Source organism: Delphinapterus leucas, chromosome 4 (assembly GCF_059928025.1).
Source record: "Delphinapterus leucas isolate spDelLeu-1000000601 "Yukka" chromosome 4, BTC_Dleu_Yukka2, whole genome shotgun sequence".
Taxonomy (NCBI): domain Eukaryota; kingdom Metazoa; phylum Chordata; class Mammalia; order Artiodactyla; family Monodontidae; genus Delphinapterus; species Delphinapterus leucas.
Window position 1 is genome coordinate 60060412 of NC_143132.1, and position 19337 is coordinate 60079748.

A 19337-nucleotide genomic window follows, 5' to 3' on the forward strand; every position below is an offset into this window, starting at 1 on the left:
TATCTTAGGATTTAAGAATGAGTGTGATGCAGATGGGCCCATGAAGCTGTCCTGTCCCAAACATGGTCCTCTCTTCTCTTGAGGACATCCTGACCAAGGCTGTTTCTCTTCCCTCAGGATCTGTTTATGTGAAATCCATTCTCCTCAGTTTCCTCATCTTCTTCTCCTTCTACTTGGGATGCCTGTTTGTTGCATTTGTTCATTATATCAGGTATGTCAAGAGTTTCAAGAAATGTCAACCCCCTTCACCTGTCTCTGCTTAGTGATTAGCACATTAGATTTTAGAGCCATATTAACTGGATTCGGATCTACCTTAGCCACAAACTGTGTGATCTTGGGCAAGTTACTTAAACTTTCTGTGCTGAAGTTTCTTCATCTGTAAAATGAGATAATAATTTACCTCATAGACCAGTGTAACTGCAGTGTTTACATGAATGTCCTGCACAGAGTAAGTGCTGATAGTGTTAGCTATTTTCATAGTTAATGAAACTTCAACAGAAAGATAGCTTGGGTAATCTTTAGACCAGAAAATACTTAATGTAGATCCTATGGAATGTAAGAAATGAGTTCTACCTAACATGGAGATTTAGAAACAGCTTTAAACATTCCATCAAAAAGTACAATTAATGCCTAAAATAAATATTGAGGTATAATAAGTAGCAGGAGTAATAAATATGCTTTGACACTACATTACCCGGTGCTTTCTTACTGTTGTAGCATCAATTTTACAGTAAAATGTTCCTCGAGAGAAAAAAAGGAGACAATCATGCTGTAATTTGGAAATTTCCCTTCCCAAGAGTTTGGAGCCCCCAGTGAAAAGAGCACCAGTCTTTCCTTGTATCTCAGAGCAGGCCTGAACCTTGAGAATTCCATAGCTTGTCGTGGTCTCTGTAAAACAACTACAAAGGAATGGCAGGAGGTATAACAAACAAATGTTCTCTCTCCTCTTGAGAATGTAAAGAAAACAAAGCCAGTATAGAGTTTTCAGATTAATGGGCAAGATTAGTCTCATCTGGAGAAAAACCTCAAGGCTACCACAGTGATACAACTATCTCAGTGATACAGGCCTACCTCTGACTCAAAACATAACTCCCTTCTGTGACTTTTATGAAGCTTTGCAATTGAGAAACTGACTTCAAAAACCCACTGGCCATACCTGGGACAATTTGAGAGCCAAAACAATTAAGGAGAATAGTGAATTATAAACCATTAAGAAAAATAGAAATTCATGAATCCATATCAGTAAGGGAAGAAAGGAAGGGAGAAAAGGAAGGAGGAAGGAAGGAAAGAAAGACCAAAATTCTTACAGATATACATTTAATAAACTCAACAAAATTACTAAAATAGATACACATTAGGGACAGGACCCATTAGCAAATACTGACCTAGAAGGGAGGACTCTTGCCTGCAGCAGAACACCAAACACTGACTGGTGAATAAGAAGAGGGTGCTAGAATTGGAAAATCATCATTTTGCATAGATCAGGTTAAGAATCATCAATGAATACTAAAACTAGCAGGAAAATCTGATGAGGATCAACATATTTGCATGGCCTTAAGTGTATCCCCACAAATCGCTTAGTAGTTGTAAGGGGAAAAGTAGTAACTATACAGTGGAGAAATTAGACTATTGACAGGGTGATAAAAATTAATATGACCAAGGGAAAGTTGGACACTCTGTGTCTCCAGATGTGATGCCCTGAGAAGGAAATAGCATCACTTATGCAGTATTCCAGCCAGAAATGCACATTTTTAATATAATCCTGAGGAAAAAATTAGACAAACTCAAAGTGATGAACATTCTATTAAAATGTATCACGAAAGACAAAAAATAGCTATGGAAATGTTCCAGATTGAGGGAGACTAAATATATGTGACCACTAAGGACAATATTTGATCTCAGACTGGTTCTTTTACTAGAAGAAAAATATGCTATAAAGGACATTATTGGGTCAATTGACAAAACTGTAAAACAGACAGCAGATTAGATAAGATTATCATACCGATGTTAAATGTGCTGAAGTTGACAACTACACTGTGGTTATGGAAGAGAGTATCTTTATTCTTTGGAAATATTTAGGCACAAAAGTTCATGACATATGCAACTTACTTTCAAGTGGTTCAGAAAAAAATTTTTACATATACATGTATATGAAAACACACATATGCACCCAGAGACAGAATGAGAAAGCAAAGGGGGTAATACGCTAACAATAAGTGAATCTAGGTAATGATACATGAGTATTCTATATTCTATTCTTATTCTTACAGCTTCTCTATAAATGTGAAATTATTTTCAAATAAAAAATTAAAAACAAAATCTCCAGTCTACAGGCAAATATTATACCTGGAAAGTATACATACATTAACTGGTTATCCGCTCATCAATTTATCAGATCATAATCACTAACACTGAACAAGTACTTATTCTTTGCCAGGCACTCTGAGTAGACTATCTCATCTAAAGCCCCACAACAAGTAGTAGTATTAGCATTATTTGACAGTTCAGGAAATTGAGGCATTCAGAGGTTAAGCAGTTTGACCAAGAATTCACTGCCTGGGTTTGAACCCAGGCAGCCTGGCTCCAGAGCCTTAGCTCTTAAGCAGCCCAGACAAGATGGGTCTGGAGTGATCAGGGCATGTGAAGGAGGGCAGTCCTAATCAAGGAAACCAGGTCAAAAACCTGGAACCGCAGCATGAATTTGATTGAAAAGGGGTCCGAAAAGCTGCCAGTTTTGACTCAGATGAGTTACAGCATCATGGGAAAAGAAGTTCATCTTTTCTGCCTCTCTTAGGAAGGCTGTCTCTACCACTGATGTTCTAGATTTTAGAAAATAGGTTTCACCTCTTTAGTTACCTAGCAGATATAACCAGTGTACAAACAGACAGAAATTAATAGCTGGATATCAATCTCTCTAAAGTTGTTATTCAGCCTGCTGAAGCGAGCACAGTTTTTGAAAGTTGTGGCGTAGGCTCTGTTGAAACCTCTGGCTGCCAGATTACTTTGCTACTGCCAACTGCACAAGCATAGATTCTTTCCAAATATAGGCAAACTGAAAATAGAAATCTGGAGACATAAGAACTACTTGGCATCTAAATAGGGGAATAAACTGAGAGAAAATGCTAATAGAACTCTTCCTTCATTGAACTAAGCAGAAATAACAAAGTTTTCTACAAAACCAAGTGAAGCCAGCCAGTCCTGGAGCAGAATGCCAATTGCTCGTTGAGCCCCCTGTTCTTTATTACTAATACATGTGGGGTTCGCAGTACATGCTATGAGATCAGGATGAAAACAATGATTAGAGATATGGCTCCTGTCCTCAGGGAGCTAAGAATTCAAAATGTTTTTATGCTATTTTTTGTTTTTTATGTTTTTTTGTTTTTATGTTTTTTTGGCTCAACCCTGAACTCCATTCCCCTCCCCACCCCCAGCTCCAATTCATTCAGCAAGTATTTATGGAGCCCCTGCAATGACCCCCCTGGGTCAAGCACTACATACATGTCTCTTTTTTTCTTTAATTATATTATATCTATATCAATTTATTTTTAAAATTTATTTTATTAATTTACTTTTGGCTGCGTTGGGTCTTCGTTGCTGTGCAGGGGCTTTCCCTAGCTGCGGCAGGCAAGGACTACTCTGTTGCAGTGCGCGTGCTTCTCATTGCGGTGGCTTCTCTTGTTGTGGAGCACAGGTTCTAGGCGCGCAGGCTTCAGTAGTTGTGTCTCACGGGCTCTAGAGCACAGGCTCAGTAGTTGTGGTGCACGGGCTTAGTTGCTCCACGGCATGTGGGATCTTCCTGGGCCAGGGCTCGACCCCGTGTCCCCTGCATTGGCAGGCAGATTCTTAACCACTGTGCCACCAGGGAAGCCCTGCATACATGTCTCTTATTCCTTCCTCTCAGTCACCCTGCCAGATGTTGAGTTCAAACTACATGATCCTGATTACTCGTTCTTCCCTTGATTCCTGTATTAGTTATCTATTGCCACAATAATGCTGCATAAAAATCAACCATAAGGGCCTCCCTGGTGGCGCAGTGGTTGAGAGTCCGCCTGCTGACGCAGAGGACATGGGTTCGTGCCCCGGACCGGGAAGATCCCACATGCCGCGGAGCGGCTGGGCCCGTGAGCCATGGCCGCTGAGCCTGCGCGTCCGGAGCTTGTGCTCCGCAACGGGAGAGGCCACAACAGTGAGAGACCCGCGTACCACACACAAAAAAAATCAACCATAAAAACTCCAAAAACTCCAACCATAAAAACTCCAATACATATTTACATTTGCTCACAAATCTATGGGTCAGCTGGATGATTCTGCTAATCTGGACTAGGCTCAGAGATCTCAGCTGGGTGTGGTCATAGAGTGAAATCAACTGGCAGGTCAGAGAAGAGCTGGCTTTTCTAGACTGGCCTCAGCTGTACTTTGCCTCTCATCCTCCAGCAGCCTAGCCCTACTGTATCTCCAAAAGAGATAGCAGAAGAATGCAAGGCTTCCTTAAGAGGTAGGTTCAAAAGTGGCATGATATCACTTCCCCCTCTTTCTATTGGCCAAAACAAGTGATAAGGCCAGTCCAGCTGCAAGAGGTAAAGACACAGACTCCACTTTTGATTGAAGGAGCTAGATACAAGATGAGGTACAGCCATTTTTCAATCAATCTAGCATAGGTCTCAATTACTCTTTTTTTGTTTGTTCACTCGATACTGCCTGCCTCACCCTAGCTTTGTAAATCATTTAACTCCTCTAATTAAGAACTTTATCAGCTCCAAAACCTCGGGCAAATGTGGTTAAAGCCTGTTAATACAAACACAGTCCAAACACATCATCTTTTATGAGTTCATATAATTGCTTGCTAGTTAATATCACTAAAATTGTTTTTTTAAAGGGACTTCCCTAGAGCCTCATTTGCCAGCTAGAACAGTCAGACCCAATTGTAACTGCTCTCCTTAATGATATGCCTTGTTCACTCAACAAATATTTAGTTATCATTTCCTGAGTGCCAGGCCCTGTCCCAAAGGTTAGTGATACAGTGATGAACAAGACAGTCTAGATCCCTGCTCTAATAGAGCTTACATTGTACAAAGGAAAAACATATAAGCAAGCAAGCAAGCAAGCAATTAATAAAGAAAATAATTTCAGCTAGTGACAGGAGGAGAACAAACACAGTGGTGGGACAGAGAATGATTGGACTGGGGAAGCTACTTTAGATTTGATTTGTTCAGCAGGGAAGACCTCTCAGGACCAAGACCTGAATGGCAAGTAGGAGCCAGCCATGTGAGGATTTGGGGAGAGAGTGGCCCAGGCAGAGAACAAGAGCAAAGGCCCTGAGGCAGGGATGGGTTTGCTGTGTCTAGGAACAAAAGAGGTATGAAGAGAAGTCCTTCCACCAAACATACCAGGATCAGGGGTGTGCAACTTCTAGAGCCCCCATTTGGAAATAAACAAGAACATGTACCAAAGCACAGGCACATGTAGTCCCCAACTTTTCTCCCTTCTCCCCCAACTCCAACTTCATGTCCAAAAGGGAGGCTTATTTGGGGGGAAGAGAGCAATTCACATTTTAATTTTTGATAGACATTTACATTTGATACACCCAGTTTTTAAAATAATGACTTTATTAAGACATAACTCATAGACCATAAAATTCACCCCCCTTTAAAAATTCAGTGGTTTTAGTATATTCACAGTTGCACAACCATCACCACTGTCTAATTTTCATCACCTCCAAAAAGAAACCCTGAGTTTATCAAGATTATAGGATACAAGATCAATATACAGAAATCAATTGTATTTCTATACACTGGCAGTGCACGATTCAAACACGAGATTAAGAAAATAATTCTATTTACAATAGCATCAAAAATAATAATAGAGTACTTAAGAAAAAATTTAAGAAATTAAATATGACTTGTACATTGAAAACTACAAAACATCCTTGAAAGAACTTAAAGAGAACCTAAATATATGAAAAGACATCCTGTGTTCTCAGATTGAAAGACTTAATATTATTAAGATGGTATAGTAGACAGAATAATGGCCCCCCCAAAATGCTCATGTTCTAATATTCAGAACCTGTGAATATGTTACTTTACATGGCAAAAGAGATTTTGCAGATGTGATAAAATTATGGAGATTATCCTGGATTATCTGTGTGGGTATAATGTAATCACAAGGGTCCTTATAAGAGGGAGGCAAGAGAGTCAAAGATAGGAGGAGGTGTGATGAGGGAAGCAGAGGTTGGAGTAATACATTTGAAGATGGGGGAAGGGGCCATGACTTAAGGAATGCAGGCCACGTCTAGAAGTTGGAAAAGGCAAAGAAATGGATCCTCCCCTGGATTCTCCAGAAGGAATACAGCCCTGCTGATATCTTGATTTTAGCCACATAAGACTCATTTTAGAATTGACATCCAGAACTGAAGATAATAAATTTGTATTGTTCTAAACCACTAAGACTGTGATAATTTGTTACAGCAGCAATATAAACTAAAAGACGTGGTAATACTCCCTTAACTGATTTATAGATTCAACACAATCCCTATGAAAGTCCCAGCTGACTTTCTTCCAAAAATTGATAAACTGATCCTAAAATTCATCTGGAAATGCAAGGGACCCAGAATAGGAAAAAAATCATGAAAAAAAAAAAGAACAAAGCTGGAGGTCTTACACTTTCTGATGTCAAAACTAACTACAAAGCGACAATATTCAAAACCCTGGCACTGACATAAGGAAAGACATACAGATCAATGGAACAGAATTGAGAGTTCAGAAATAAACACTTACATTTATGGTCAATTGATTTTTGACAAGAGTAGCAAGACAATTCAATGGAACAAGGATATTCTTTTCAACAAATGGTGCTGGGACACTTGGGTATCCACATGAAAAAGAATGAAGTTGTTGTACCCCTACCTCACAACATATAAAAATAATTAACTCTAAATAGAACACAGATCTAAATAAAAGAGCCAAATCTATAAAACTCTTAGAAGAAAACATAGGTGTAAATCTTTGTGACCTTAGATTAGGTAATAGTTTCTTAGATATGATAGCAAAAGCACAAGTAAAAAAAGAAAAAAATAGGTAAATTGGACTTCATCAAAATTAAAACTTCTGTGTTTTTAAAGGACATTATCAAGGAAGTGAAAATACAATACACAAAACTGGAGAAAATGTTTGTAAATCATATATCCAGTAAGAGTCTAGTATCTAAACTAGGTAAAGAATTCTTACAAAACAAAGATAAAAAGAAAAATATCCCCATTTAAAAATAGGCATTTTTAAAATTGAATAGCTGTTTCTCCAAAGAAATATGCAAATGGCCAATAAGCATGTGAAAAGATGTTCAACAACATTAGCCATCAGGGAAACGCAAATCAAAACTACAATGAGATATCACTTCATGTCCACTAGGATGGCTATAATAAATTTTTTTTAACGAAAATAACGAGAGTTGGCAAGGATGGAGAGAAATTAGAACCTTGTACATTGCTAGTAGGAATGTAAAATATTTAGTTCCTGCTATTGAGCTACAGTAGAAAACAGTTTAGAAAGAAATGTTAAACACAGAGTTACCTCATACTCAGCACTTCCATTCCTAGGTCATACCCAAGAGAATTTAACACATATATCCACACAAAAACTTGTACACTAATATTCATAGCAGTGTTATTCATGATAGCTAAAAAGCGGAAACAATCAAAATGTATATCAAGTGTAAACAAATAAATTAAGCATGGTATATATCCATACGATGGAATATTATTCAGCCATAAAAAGACTGAAGTATTCATTCATGCTACCACATAGATGAACCTTGAAAGCATTACGCTAAGTGAAAGAAGACAAAGAGACCACATGCAATACAGTTCCATTTATATGAAATGTCCAGAATAGGCAAATTTATAGAGACAGAGAGTAGATTAGGGGTTGCCAAGGGCTGGGAGGAGTAGAGAATGAGCAGTAACTGCTATGGTTTGAGATTTCTTTGGGTGATGATGACAATGTTCTGCAACTAGAAAATAGTGGTGGTTGCACAACTCTGTGAACATATTAAAATTCACTGAATTGTGCACATTAAAGGGTGAATTTTATGGCATGTGAGTTATCTGAAAATAAATGAATATGGAAATAAATTAATGAATTTAATATATGTATGCCTGTATGTGCCCAGGTGTGGAATTGCTGGGTCATATTGTGTCTCTAGGTTTAACTTTTTAAGGAACTGTCAAATGGCTTTTCAAAGTGGCTGCTCCATTTTATAGTCCCACCGGCAATGTATCAGAGTTCCTATTTCTGCACATCCAAAGGCCCATTTTTAGGAGATCCTAGCAGACAAATCTGCAACAAAGTCCATAGGGAACAAATGGAAAATGCTGACGTTTTTGCGGTCTTAGGAGCATGTGTATGTGCTTGTTTGCAGGTTTCAGAGAAAGTCCATTGATGGAAGCTTTGGTTCCAGTGACGGTAAGAAAAATCCCTGGTTTCAATTCAAACTGATGTCAAGTATGTGGCAACATTCCATTTGGTACTTTTGTCTCTCTGACTTTTGTGATTTCCCAAACCCTCTATTGATTCCTATCCCCCCACAGACACACACAGAGTGGTCCAATTTGCAGTCTTCCTGCAGAAAGCAGAGCCAGTGAGAACCAATTTACACACTTGATAATTACTGAGATATGGAGCTCACACGAAGAGCCTTTGTTCGGAGAGTTCCTCATAGTTGTCCACGGCCCATTTGTCAGCAATTCATCTTTTTAAGGAGTTTAATGTTTTCTAGGACATAAACTGTTCATATCTGTCTTATCACAGAGCTGACTTGCGAACAATGGTAAGAATTTATTGTGTCAAATCTAATACAGAGCTTACTTTTCCCCAATTGAGATAGAGGGTTTTTTTGTTCAAGGATCTAGAAAACTGAAGTATTTGAGACCAGCAAGTATAAGAGAGTATTATAACTTTGGGAAATCCAGAGTAATTGATTATCCAACCATTGTAATATGCCCTTTCTTCCACTCTGAGGATTTGAACAAAGGAATTTAGTTGCTTGATCTTTTTATTAAATCTTTTAAAAAAAATTAAATGTCCTTATTTTTAAAACTTGAGATATAATTGACATGTAACATTGTATAAGTTTTGGGTGTACAACACGATTCTATATTTGTATATATTGCAAAGTGCTCACCACTAGAAATCTAATTAACATCTATCACCACACATAGTTATACTTTTTTTTCTTGTGATGAGAACTTTTTTTTTTTTTTTGGGGGGGGTACGCGGGCCTCTCACTGTTGTGGCCTCTCCCGTTGCGGAGCACAGGCTCCGGACGCGCAGGCTCAGCGGCCATGGCTCACGGGCACAGCCGCTCCGCGGCATGTGGGATCTTCCCGGACCTGGGCACGAACCCGTGTCCCCTGCATCGGCAGGCGGACTCTCAACCACTGCGCCACCAGGGAAGCCCGTGATGAGAACTTTTAAGATCATTCTTTTAGCAATTCTCAAATATACAATACAGTATTATTAACTCTAGTCACCATGTTGTACATTACATCCCCAGGACTTACTTATATTTTATAACTGGAAGTTTGCACCTTTTGTAAGTGTCCTATTTTTGGAAAAGCCTCAATCAGCATGAGTTACTCAGTGCTCACAAGCTATTTGGCATAGAATGATCATTTGGAAAAGGAATGATGGAGTGAGACTTGATTTTTAAGTCACATGCAGCAGATTTTTTTTTCTAATTTTTATTGGAGTGTAGTTGTTTTACAATGTTGTGTTAGTTTCTACTGTACAGCAAGTGAATCAGCTATACATATACATATATCCCCTCTTGTTTTGGATCTCCTTCATATTTAGGTCACCGCAGAGGACTGAGTAGAGTTCCCTGTGCTGTACAGTAGGTATGCAGCAGATGTCTAGTTCTGTGTTTTCTACAGTTAAGTTAGAAAGACACAAAGCGACTCCCTACCCCACCCAGCAGGAGTATCTCTCCCTCTGCTGGAGGTCTGCTTCTCCTGCCTTCCTTTGACTTTTGTCTTCCTTAATGTCAACGTGTCTATTTTTCCAGGCATCCAGGCAATTGGTTTTAATAACATTCAACAGCCAATGTAAAGGAATATAAAAGAACACCTGCCCTAGTGTCTTTAAAATGCTAAGTACTACTTTCTATTTTATTCATAAAATGTTAAAATGAAATGTCTTCTCTCTGGATCTCGGCCTTTTCTCTCTGATGCTCTCCAGGTTTTGCTCTTATTTAGGCTTAGTCGAACTTAGAAAGCCCGATTGGTTGGATCCGATAGGTGCTCTGTGAATGGATTCTCTGTTATTTTTATTGTATGAGTGAAGTCATTTTATCACTGCAATGACAATTAAAGGAACTTCGTATTCAGAAGGGTCTCCTGAACAGTGAAGCACTGGTAGACAGAGCTGGGACTTGAGCCAAATCACTGTCCAAGATCAAGATGGCTCTGAAAATTAGCTAAGAGCTAGAGGCACCCTTCAGATAACAAGCAGAAATGAATGAGTGAGCAAAAAAATAAATAAAGATGCATCCGTTGGATTCATGTGGCTGCAGGTAACAGCAAAGTTTATCTCAAACATACCTAAACAATAAAGAGTGTCTCCTCTCCCTGGAAGCTGAGCAGAAGGGTGGGCTTCAGGATTCACTGAGTCCAGTGGCTCTGGTCCTTTTTCCTGCCATTCCCTTGACTCTGCTTTGCCCCCAAAGCTGGTAGTGAGATGGGTCCTCACCTGACAATGTCCAGAAGGAAGGACTGTTTCAGAAGCACCTAGCAACTTCTCTCATGTTTCATTGGCCTAGAGAGGATCATATACTTGTTGCTAAACCAGTCACTGCAAAGGAATCTATTTACTTACAGATCAATCAAGCCTGCTTATAGAATTAGGGTGAGGTCATCTTTTTCTAGGACCAGCGTTTCTCAAACTCAACATTATGGACATTACAGCCAGAATCATTCTTTGTTGTTGGGAGCTGCCCTGTACATTATAGGATGTTTAACCACATCCTTCACCTCAACCTACTAGAATTCAGTAATACACTCCCTCCCTGTGACAACTAAAGTTATGCCCAGACATTGTCAAACATCCTCTTGGGAGCAAAATGTTCCCACCACCCCTACCCCCAACCGAGAATCACTGACTTAAAAATATGGGCTTCCAGGCACAGGTGAGGGAGGATACCCCAACAAAATCCCAGCTTAGTTAAGAAGTAGGAAATAGGAATGTTCACCACAAAGGGCTTTGAAATCAGGAGGAAGTAAGGAACCTGTGTAATGCTGAGAGGCTATGGGGGAAGATGGCACATGACCACTGGTGAGACAAGACCTAGGTTCTTCAAACAAGAGCAGAGAAGATAAGCTCTACCCTAGGGAGGAACCAGTTAGTGACTCTTAATCACATGACACAGAGCATGGAGAAACCAGCCTGTAGCAAGAGACAGAGGCAAGTGAGGGACCTTATCTGAAAGCTAATGTGAAAGATTCAGGGGAGGAACCTTTAGAGAGGAGCAAGGATACAGAAATGTCTTTGTCTCCCAAGGGCCAGTATCAGTGTGCCCAAGGGGGCTACAAGAAGTTTAATGGAGCTTAGAGCTACAAGAAATGCCCTGGGGGCTAGTGCCTAGAAGAAATGCTAGGAGCAGCGTTTGAGATAGGGGACCCCACTAGATTTGGCATGTTGTCTGCCGCAATCAACGTGGAGCTAGATATCTGAGGAACCTGGCCTGATGCTTTCACCCTAGGTATGCCTGAGATGGAGGAAATGGAGCCAGGTCCCTACAACTTGCTAAATTGTTGGCAGCTCTGTTTTAGTTATGTAATGATAGGAAGGCTGCATTTGGAAAATCTGTCGGCTCCCCTGCATGTGTTTTTCTTTGATTTGCCTGCAGTTTTTAAAGTTGTGTTTGAAAAATGTTGACATTGGCTCCAACTAAACTAAAAAGCAAAGGAAGTTCTTTCATACTTCATGGGATAAAGAAGGAGATAAGAGGCTGGAGCCCAGGTGAAATGGAAATAGTGTTGGTAAAGAGCAGCTTCAGGCTGTGAAGGGACTTTACTACTGCGGTGTGACTGGATGGACACTGTATTCTCTATTCCTCACTTAGCACTTAGGACAGGGGCCTCTGTGGTAATCTAAAGGGCACTGGGCAAGGCTCTGTGTTCTAAAAACACGTCCTCCAGTGGCTCTATCAGTGGAAAAAACCCACATTTCACAACATTGTTAAAGAGCCTATACAGAAATTCAGTTACCACCTTGAAAGAGAGACAGATGAAACGTGACTCACAGGCCTCTGGGACCACATGAGCTGTCACCATGAACCTGGGTGCAGCCTAAGAGGAGGGTACTTTCTCAAGTGAGGGAGCTTGGTGAACTTGCCAAGTTTGCAGATTTAAGAACCAAATGGCCAATCAGATCCTTCCCTGGATGGAGCGATTACTGAATCAGCCTCCCAGCAAAGAACAGGGCCCGGGAGGGATAAGACAAGCAGCGTGCTGAGTCCAGAGGGGTCAGGGAGCACAGGCCATCCTCAGGCTCTGTGGCAACAGGTCTCAGACTCTAGTCCTGACTCTCTACTCTGCTTTCTCCCAGCTTTGCCTGCCCGGTTTTTTCTTCTAGAGGAATTTTACTTTTACGTCCTTCTGCAAAGATTAGTGGTTTTCTTCATTTTCTCCTCAACTTTTGAGATACAGCATGACACTCGTTGGGATAGGTAGCCAACTGGCATAAAAATGAAATCTCATGTCAGCTGGTTCACAGCGTTACTGACTCCCTCTTCCGCTTCCAACCTCCTGAGTCTGGAGACGGAAGCGGGCAGGACAATTATAAATGTGACGTCCCTGAAAGAGCCAAGCATGCTCAAAATGAAATGAAGTTTTTCTCCTCACATGGAGCAATTAATATAAAAGGCAAGCATGCAAGCATATCCTATTCTAAGTTAGTAAAGCAGACAGATGGCAAAGGGCCCGCACGCAGAGAAAAACATACCAGAACAAGTCTCCCCATTAAGATGAGCTCATTCATAACTTTATATGTTTGCTTATTCCCAGCCAGAACATCTTGGTCTGTCCTATAAACTGATATTTTGTGTTTAATTCTGCTTTCTAAATGCCATACAGTTAAATAGAAATATGGCTTGCCTTCTGGGCGCATCCATCATGTTTGAAGTTTGGGAGGTAATGCTTCGGTTTTTGCATTCTAAGAAGGTCTTAGACATTAGAAATGTTAACAGAATACCGTTATCCCGTGTTGACCAGTCTCCTATTTAATTGTGCATATAGAAGTGCACAGATTTGTTTTTGTTTTGTTTTGTTTTTGTGGTACGCGGGCCTCTCACCGTTGTGGCCTCTCCCGTTGCGGAGCACAGGCTCCGGACGCGCAGGCTCAGTGGCCATTGCTCACGGGCCCAGCCGCTCTGTGACATGTGGGATCTTCCCAGACCGGGGCACGAACCCGTGTCCCCTGCATCGGCAGGCGGACTCTCAACCACTGCGCCACCAGGGAAGCCCAGAAGTGCACAGATTTGAAACAAGTGCACTGCTCATGAAAATCTCGATGCTCTTGTCCATCACAGAACCATTGTTGTTGTGGTTGCCTCGGGGTGAAAAGAACTAGCGACTACATGGAAACCAGGTCCTGCTCGATTGCGAGGCAGAGTGCAGAAATCATCGAAGTCTGAACAAACCTACACAGCTGGCTTTTTCTTTTTAGTGAAGTTGTCGCCTAACAAAACAGTGATTGTTTTTGTTTGCTCACTTGCTTTGACGTTAGTTTTTGCATTTTTTTCTCTTTTGATCACACACACGAAAACCCTCTGCCTCCTACAGACCGTTTCAACCCCCCGCTGCAGAGGAACTCAAGCGCTCTCCGCCCCACGTGTCCACTTCCCATGCCAGGGGGCTTCCCAGGAACAGAAAATGCCCAGAATTCTGGGGCTTATGATTTTAGTATCATTCTTCGCTTACTATTTGCACATGTAATATTTGGAAAAGTTTGAGGCGCGTCCTCTTAAAGAATGTTTTTCTCTCACTGCCAACAACCATTTGGCCACAGACATGCCTATTCTACCTCTGAACTATCCCCCAAATAACCCATATTCCTGCACATCCTTAGTTCACGTTGTCATTATTTTTTGCTCCAAGGAGTGCAGTAATTTCCAACCTGTCAGGGCTCATCCCGTCTACAGTTAGGGTACTGTTAACGACTGTGACAAATAAACCTCCGAATTATAGCCCCTTAATCACAGGAGTTTATTTCCGGTGTTTATGTTCAGCGGTGGCCTTCCTCACAGTGATTCCAGGACCCATGCGCCTTTGTTCTTGTGATTCTGCAACACTGCCAGGCAGGAATCGGCAACGTTTTCTCTGTAAAGTGCCAAATGGTAAATGTTTTAGGCTCTGCGGGCCACGTAGTCTCTGTTGCAACTGCTCCACTCTGCCATTGTAGCCAAAAGCAGCCATAGACATACTCAATGAGTGGCTGTGTTTCAGTAGAACGTCATATGTAAACACTGAAATTTATAATTTTACCTGCCATAAAATACTCTTCGTCTTCTGATTTTTCCCTAACCATTAAAAAGATTTAAAACCACTTTTAGTTTAAGGGCCATACAAAAACGGGTGGCAGGCTAGATCTGGTCTGCAGACCATAAAATTGGCCTGCAGGTTCCTACATTAGAGTGAAAAGAAAATCAAACTATTTAGAGTTATGTTCTTTCACTTTGGCAACGGGACATAAAGCGTTTGCCTCTTTGCTTTTCTTTTTAACAGGCTCTGGAAATACGTCGGTGTCACATCCCATTGCTGCCAGCACCCCTGAAGAAAGCAATTATGGGGCAATAGGTATTTCCTACGATGAGTCCATTCATGGAAGTGTTTCCTGATTCTCCAAAGAATAGGATACAAGGAGCCCTCCAGCCACTAATAACTGTGAGAGTGGGCAAGGCCGTCATCGTATAAGATTATCTTTTATTTATAAGATGAATTGGCTCGATGATCTGGAAGGTTCCTTCCAGCTCTAATTTTCTCTGGTTCTATTGATCCGTTTCTTGGGTCTACTAGCCACACTTGAGCAGAATTTTCTACGGTTGCCATCAACTCCCTTGGGGATTTTTTCGTACCCAGCCTGAGTTTAGGGCGTGAAAGATGCGTCAAGAGTCTGACATCAGGGAGCCCGACATCAACTGACCCGTTGTTTCATTCTCAGGTTTCAGTGGAGTAAGGGCGATCAGAAGACTGAGGCTGTGCAGCAGGTGAACACGGCTGAAGCCTAACGATCTTCCATTTGGGCTATAACTGCATAAACGAACCTGCTCACTGCCACCCAGTCATTCACATGGCAACCCCCAGGGCTCGTTCAGTGGCCTGAAGGGTCAGAATTCTGATCCTTGTCTTGTTAGAGTCCGCGTGCATTGACGCTTCCACACACTTCCATGATGCTTGCGGGCCTATGAATGGTGCACCTTAAGCTGTCAGCATAGAGGGGCTGGGAATCCTGTATGCCTGCCCTGTTATTCTGTAACTTTGAGAAGCATGTGGGCTCAGTGCTGGAGACTTATTTCTGGCTCTGCAAGAACAGGGTTCTGTTATTTTTTTTAACCATCTGAATAGAAGAAATAAAGCAGAAGGTAGGCTCTGCTCATGTGCTCAGTAGGCTGTGCAAATTCCCATCTGCTCTGGGAAACATTCACAGGATTCTTCTTCCTGAGAATGTTGTTTCCATTATATAATCATAGATATGGCATGTGGGGGATTTCGGTGTACAAATACTTTATCCACGAGAAATGTATAGCTGCTGGACATGTGGGTACTTACACGTACATGTGGTAGATGCTATACATAATTACGTGCATGTGTATGTTTATACATTTATGCTCATATTTTAAAATATGAAACATGAAATATAAGCATAATATTATTTTTGCAGCCAAATAGTTAACAGAGCAGATGCCTTTATATTATGTATTCAGCCCTGGAAAGAGATGATTTAAATATAAAAATAGGAGGAGAGGAAAATTAGAGGTCCATTGAGGAAGAATTAGAGAAAGAACACGTGCTATGGGTAAGGAGTTGGTTTTTACCAACACAGCGTTTTCAGGAATGAGTCAGCACTGTGCTTTTTGCAGAGAAAGATGGACTCGGTGGGTTCTTCTCGGCTTGGGAAGGCAGGTGAGTCTCCTCTGTTTCAGATGAGTCAAGCTCCAGTCCTGGCAGGCAAATGTCCTCCTCCGACGGCAGACAGCCATGCCAGTCAGACACGGACAGCTCCGTGGAGGAAAGTGACTTCGACACCATGCCAGACATTGAGAGCGATAAGAACGTCATCCGGACCAAGGTACTTCTGCCGGGTGGTGCTCTTCGAGAGGGCGAAAAGTCCAGGAGCCAAATACAACTTCAGCAATGCCTCAATTTCCTTTATATATATATTTTTTCTTCAGGGGGAGTCAAATTTCTCAGTGAGCTTTTTATTTATTTATTTATTTTAAACACCTTTATTGGGGTATAATTGCTTTAAATGGTGTGCTAGTTTCTGCTGTATGACAAAGTGAATCAGCTGTATATAAACATATATCCCCATGTTTCCTCCCTCCCGCGTCTCCCTCCCACCCTCCCTATCCCACCCCTCTAGGTGGTCACAAAGCACCGAGCTGATCTCCCTGTGCTACGCAGATGCTTCCCACTAGCTATCTATTTTACGTTTGGTAGTGTATATATGTTCAGGGGGCTTTTTAGATAAAACTTAGCTACGTACTAAAAGCAATAGTTGGTTGGTTAACACTTCGTTCCGGAGGGAGAAAGTGAGAGCAGTACAGAAAACAGGGCGCTAAAACGCTCTCAGGGTCTGAAGGGGCTGACCATGGACAAAAGTGAGGAAGGGATCCAACCAAATGGGAGAAAAGAGTCATTTGAAGGGTGTACTTGGAAAAACCCCCTGGTGTATACATAAAACCCTTCAGGAGTAAAAGATCATTTCTTTCTGGCTTGTATGTATCACATTGTGTTGTATCCAGTAAGGGACACAAAGGTGAATCGTACCGTTTCAACCTCGTAATTCAAGAATCACACAATGGGCATCTCTGAAAACTGGGAAAGCAATTCTTGAGATTTAAGAAGCATTCAAGACTCCCAATAGGTTTCCCACATCAGCCAATTTCCCTAAAGCCAAGGGAAATACTAAGATTTTTAAAGGCATCCTGGGAAAAGCAAAATTAAAGTCTTGTTAAACAATTTTAATCCCTAGTGAGTGATTGAACTGAAATGTGTAAAGCTCTCCTTTATATTTTATGCAAGAAATCCAAGTACAGTTTTGCACTCTCTTTTTATTTGGCATCCCAGATGTTCCTTTACCTGTCAGATCTGTCCAGGAAGGACCGGAGAATTGTCAGCAAAAAATATAAGATTTATTTTTGGTGAGTAGATGACCAGGAGGGCTATGGTTCTCTTTAGTAAAATTAAAGTTTTCCTTGTAAAAGCCACAATCACTTATGAGATTCATATAAGTGAATCAAATCACAGGTTTCAGTGTTTAATGAGGCACAGGTATAGGTGTTTAAAGGATTCATGCCACATTCGATAGGAAAGACAAAAATGAACTACCAAAGGCAACCAGCCCTAAATTAAATAAATACAAAGTATTAAATAAGAACGGTAGTGGAATCCCATAGGGAGACACTAAATCCTTTTCTAGGAAAATACAGTAACGATAACATTAATGTCACCACCTTCCCTCTTCTCCTCACCAGGACTTGCTCTTGCAAGAGCCAGTGATTAAAGGGATGAGATGCCTAGAGCATCTCATAGTAGCTAGAAACCTCCCTGAGTGAAGATGATACCATCAGCCAATGATAAATAGACCTGCGATGGTCAGACACAGATGCAGTCTTCCTACAAGCAGAGAGTCTGAGGTGCCTGGCAGGGTCCCCTCCTTCCTCTCAGAAATCCCCAGCTGACACTTGTGATAGCCCTTCCCATTCTTTTTTCTGGAAGGATACCCTTTTACTGGGATACAGATATTAGAGGAAAACAAGGGCCAGTGGGGACCACATGGAATTCCATACTAGGACCATCATTTTGGAACTAAGAGATATCTAAAAGAGCCACATCCCTTTGTGAGATCCATCACCCATTACCTACTCTCAGATCACTTTTTTTTTTAATTTTTAAGTCACCAACTTATTTTTATTTTTTTAATTTATTTATTTTTGGTCGCGTTGGGTCTTTGTTGCTGTGTGCAGGCTTTCTCTAGTTGCGTCGAGCAGGAGCTACTCTTCACTGCGGTGTGCAGGCTTCTCACCGTGGTGGGCTTCTCTTGTTGCGGAGCACAGGCTCTAGGCTCACGGGCTTCAGTAGTTGTGGCACGCGGGCTCAGCAGTTGTGGATCGCGAGCTCTAGAGCACAAGCTCAGTGGTTGTGGTGCACGGGCTTAGTTGCTCTTCAGCATGTGGGATCTTCCCGGACCAGGGATCAAACCTGTGTCCCTTGCATTGGCAGGCGGATTCTTAACCACTGCACCCCCAGGGAAGTCCCTCTCTGATCACATTTAATCTAACAATATCCTAAATAGATAGGCCCTCATTAATAATTGGTTAAACCAGAAGCAAGTATTATTTACACTGTTTTACAAGTAACTGTATGAGAGGAAGATTGGAGAAACAGGAACCACATAATCAGTTTCTAATCGCATTTGTGAGTTAACTAGGGAGTTATGGGGTGGAAAGATTCTTTTTTTAAAAAAAAAAAAGGGCAAAGTTTCCATGGTTATTTTGGAAATAACCATTTCTGATTCTTTGCCTGCGTAGGAACATCATTACCATTGCTGTGTTTTATGCGCTGCCTGTGATCCAGCTGGTTATCACCTACCAGACAGTAAGTGCTGCCCCGAGCTCCAAAATCCCACCTTTCATACTTCAGGGAAAGATATTTGCTGCGAATTACAGAGAAAGGTATAACTTGAGCTCCGTCCAAGAATTAATTCCCCATTTGGGTTCCCACTGGATTTCTCCACTGGTTCGTCTTTGACCTTTAAATCTAGTTCCCAATTGTTTTATCACAGACCTCTTGTATTATTTTGACTACCAATCTGAAATTATTACCTTGCGCTCATTTAGTCTTGGTATCTATCAACTATGTCTATTTTTTACCAGTCTGCACTTTTGATCATCATGGGATGATGGGTAAAGTTCCAGACCTAAACAAAGAAACCTGATGTCTAATTTAGCCTGTGTCCTGTAATTGAGGGTAAATATGTTTTGTAAAAGTAAAAACAGCTTCACAGTACTAATGAAATATTAAAAGAAAATATAAAATAAATAAAAAAACAAACAAAAATAATAAT

At 41.1% G+C, this 19337-nt stretch overlaps 1 protein-coding gene across 2 annotated transcripts in view; it reads left to right on the forward strand.

Annotated features, from left to right (window-relative positions):
• Nucleotides 1-19337, forward strand: part of SIDT1 (SID1 transmembrane family member 1) — an 88094-nt gene that overhangs the window by 45256 nt on the left and 23501 nt on the right. For both annotated transcript variants that reach the window (XR_016392996.1, XM_022552926.3), the window contains exons 9-14: nucleotides 118-211; nucleotides 8413-8456; nucleotides 14774-14845; nucleotides 16192-16337; nucleotides 17339-17412; nucleotides 18802-18868. Coding sequence is in view for 1 of the 2 variants with exons in the window: in XM_022552926.3 (XP_022408634.1) it covers nucleotides 118-211; nucleotides 8413-8456; nucleotides 14774-14845; nucleotides 16192-16337; nucleotides 17339-17412; nucleotides 18802-18868 (497 nt within the window). In the remaining variant the exon portion in view is untranslated. The remainder of the gene's footprint in view (nucleotides 1-117; nucleotides 212-8412; nucleotides 8457-14773; nucleotides 14846-16191; nucleotides 16338-17338; nucleotides 17413-18801; nucleotides 18869-19337) is intronic.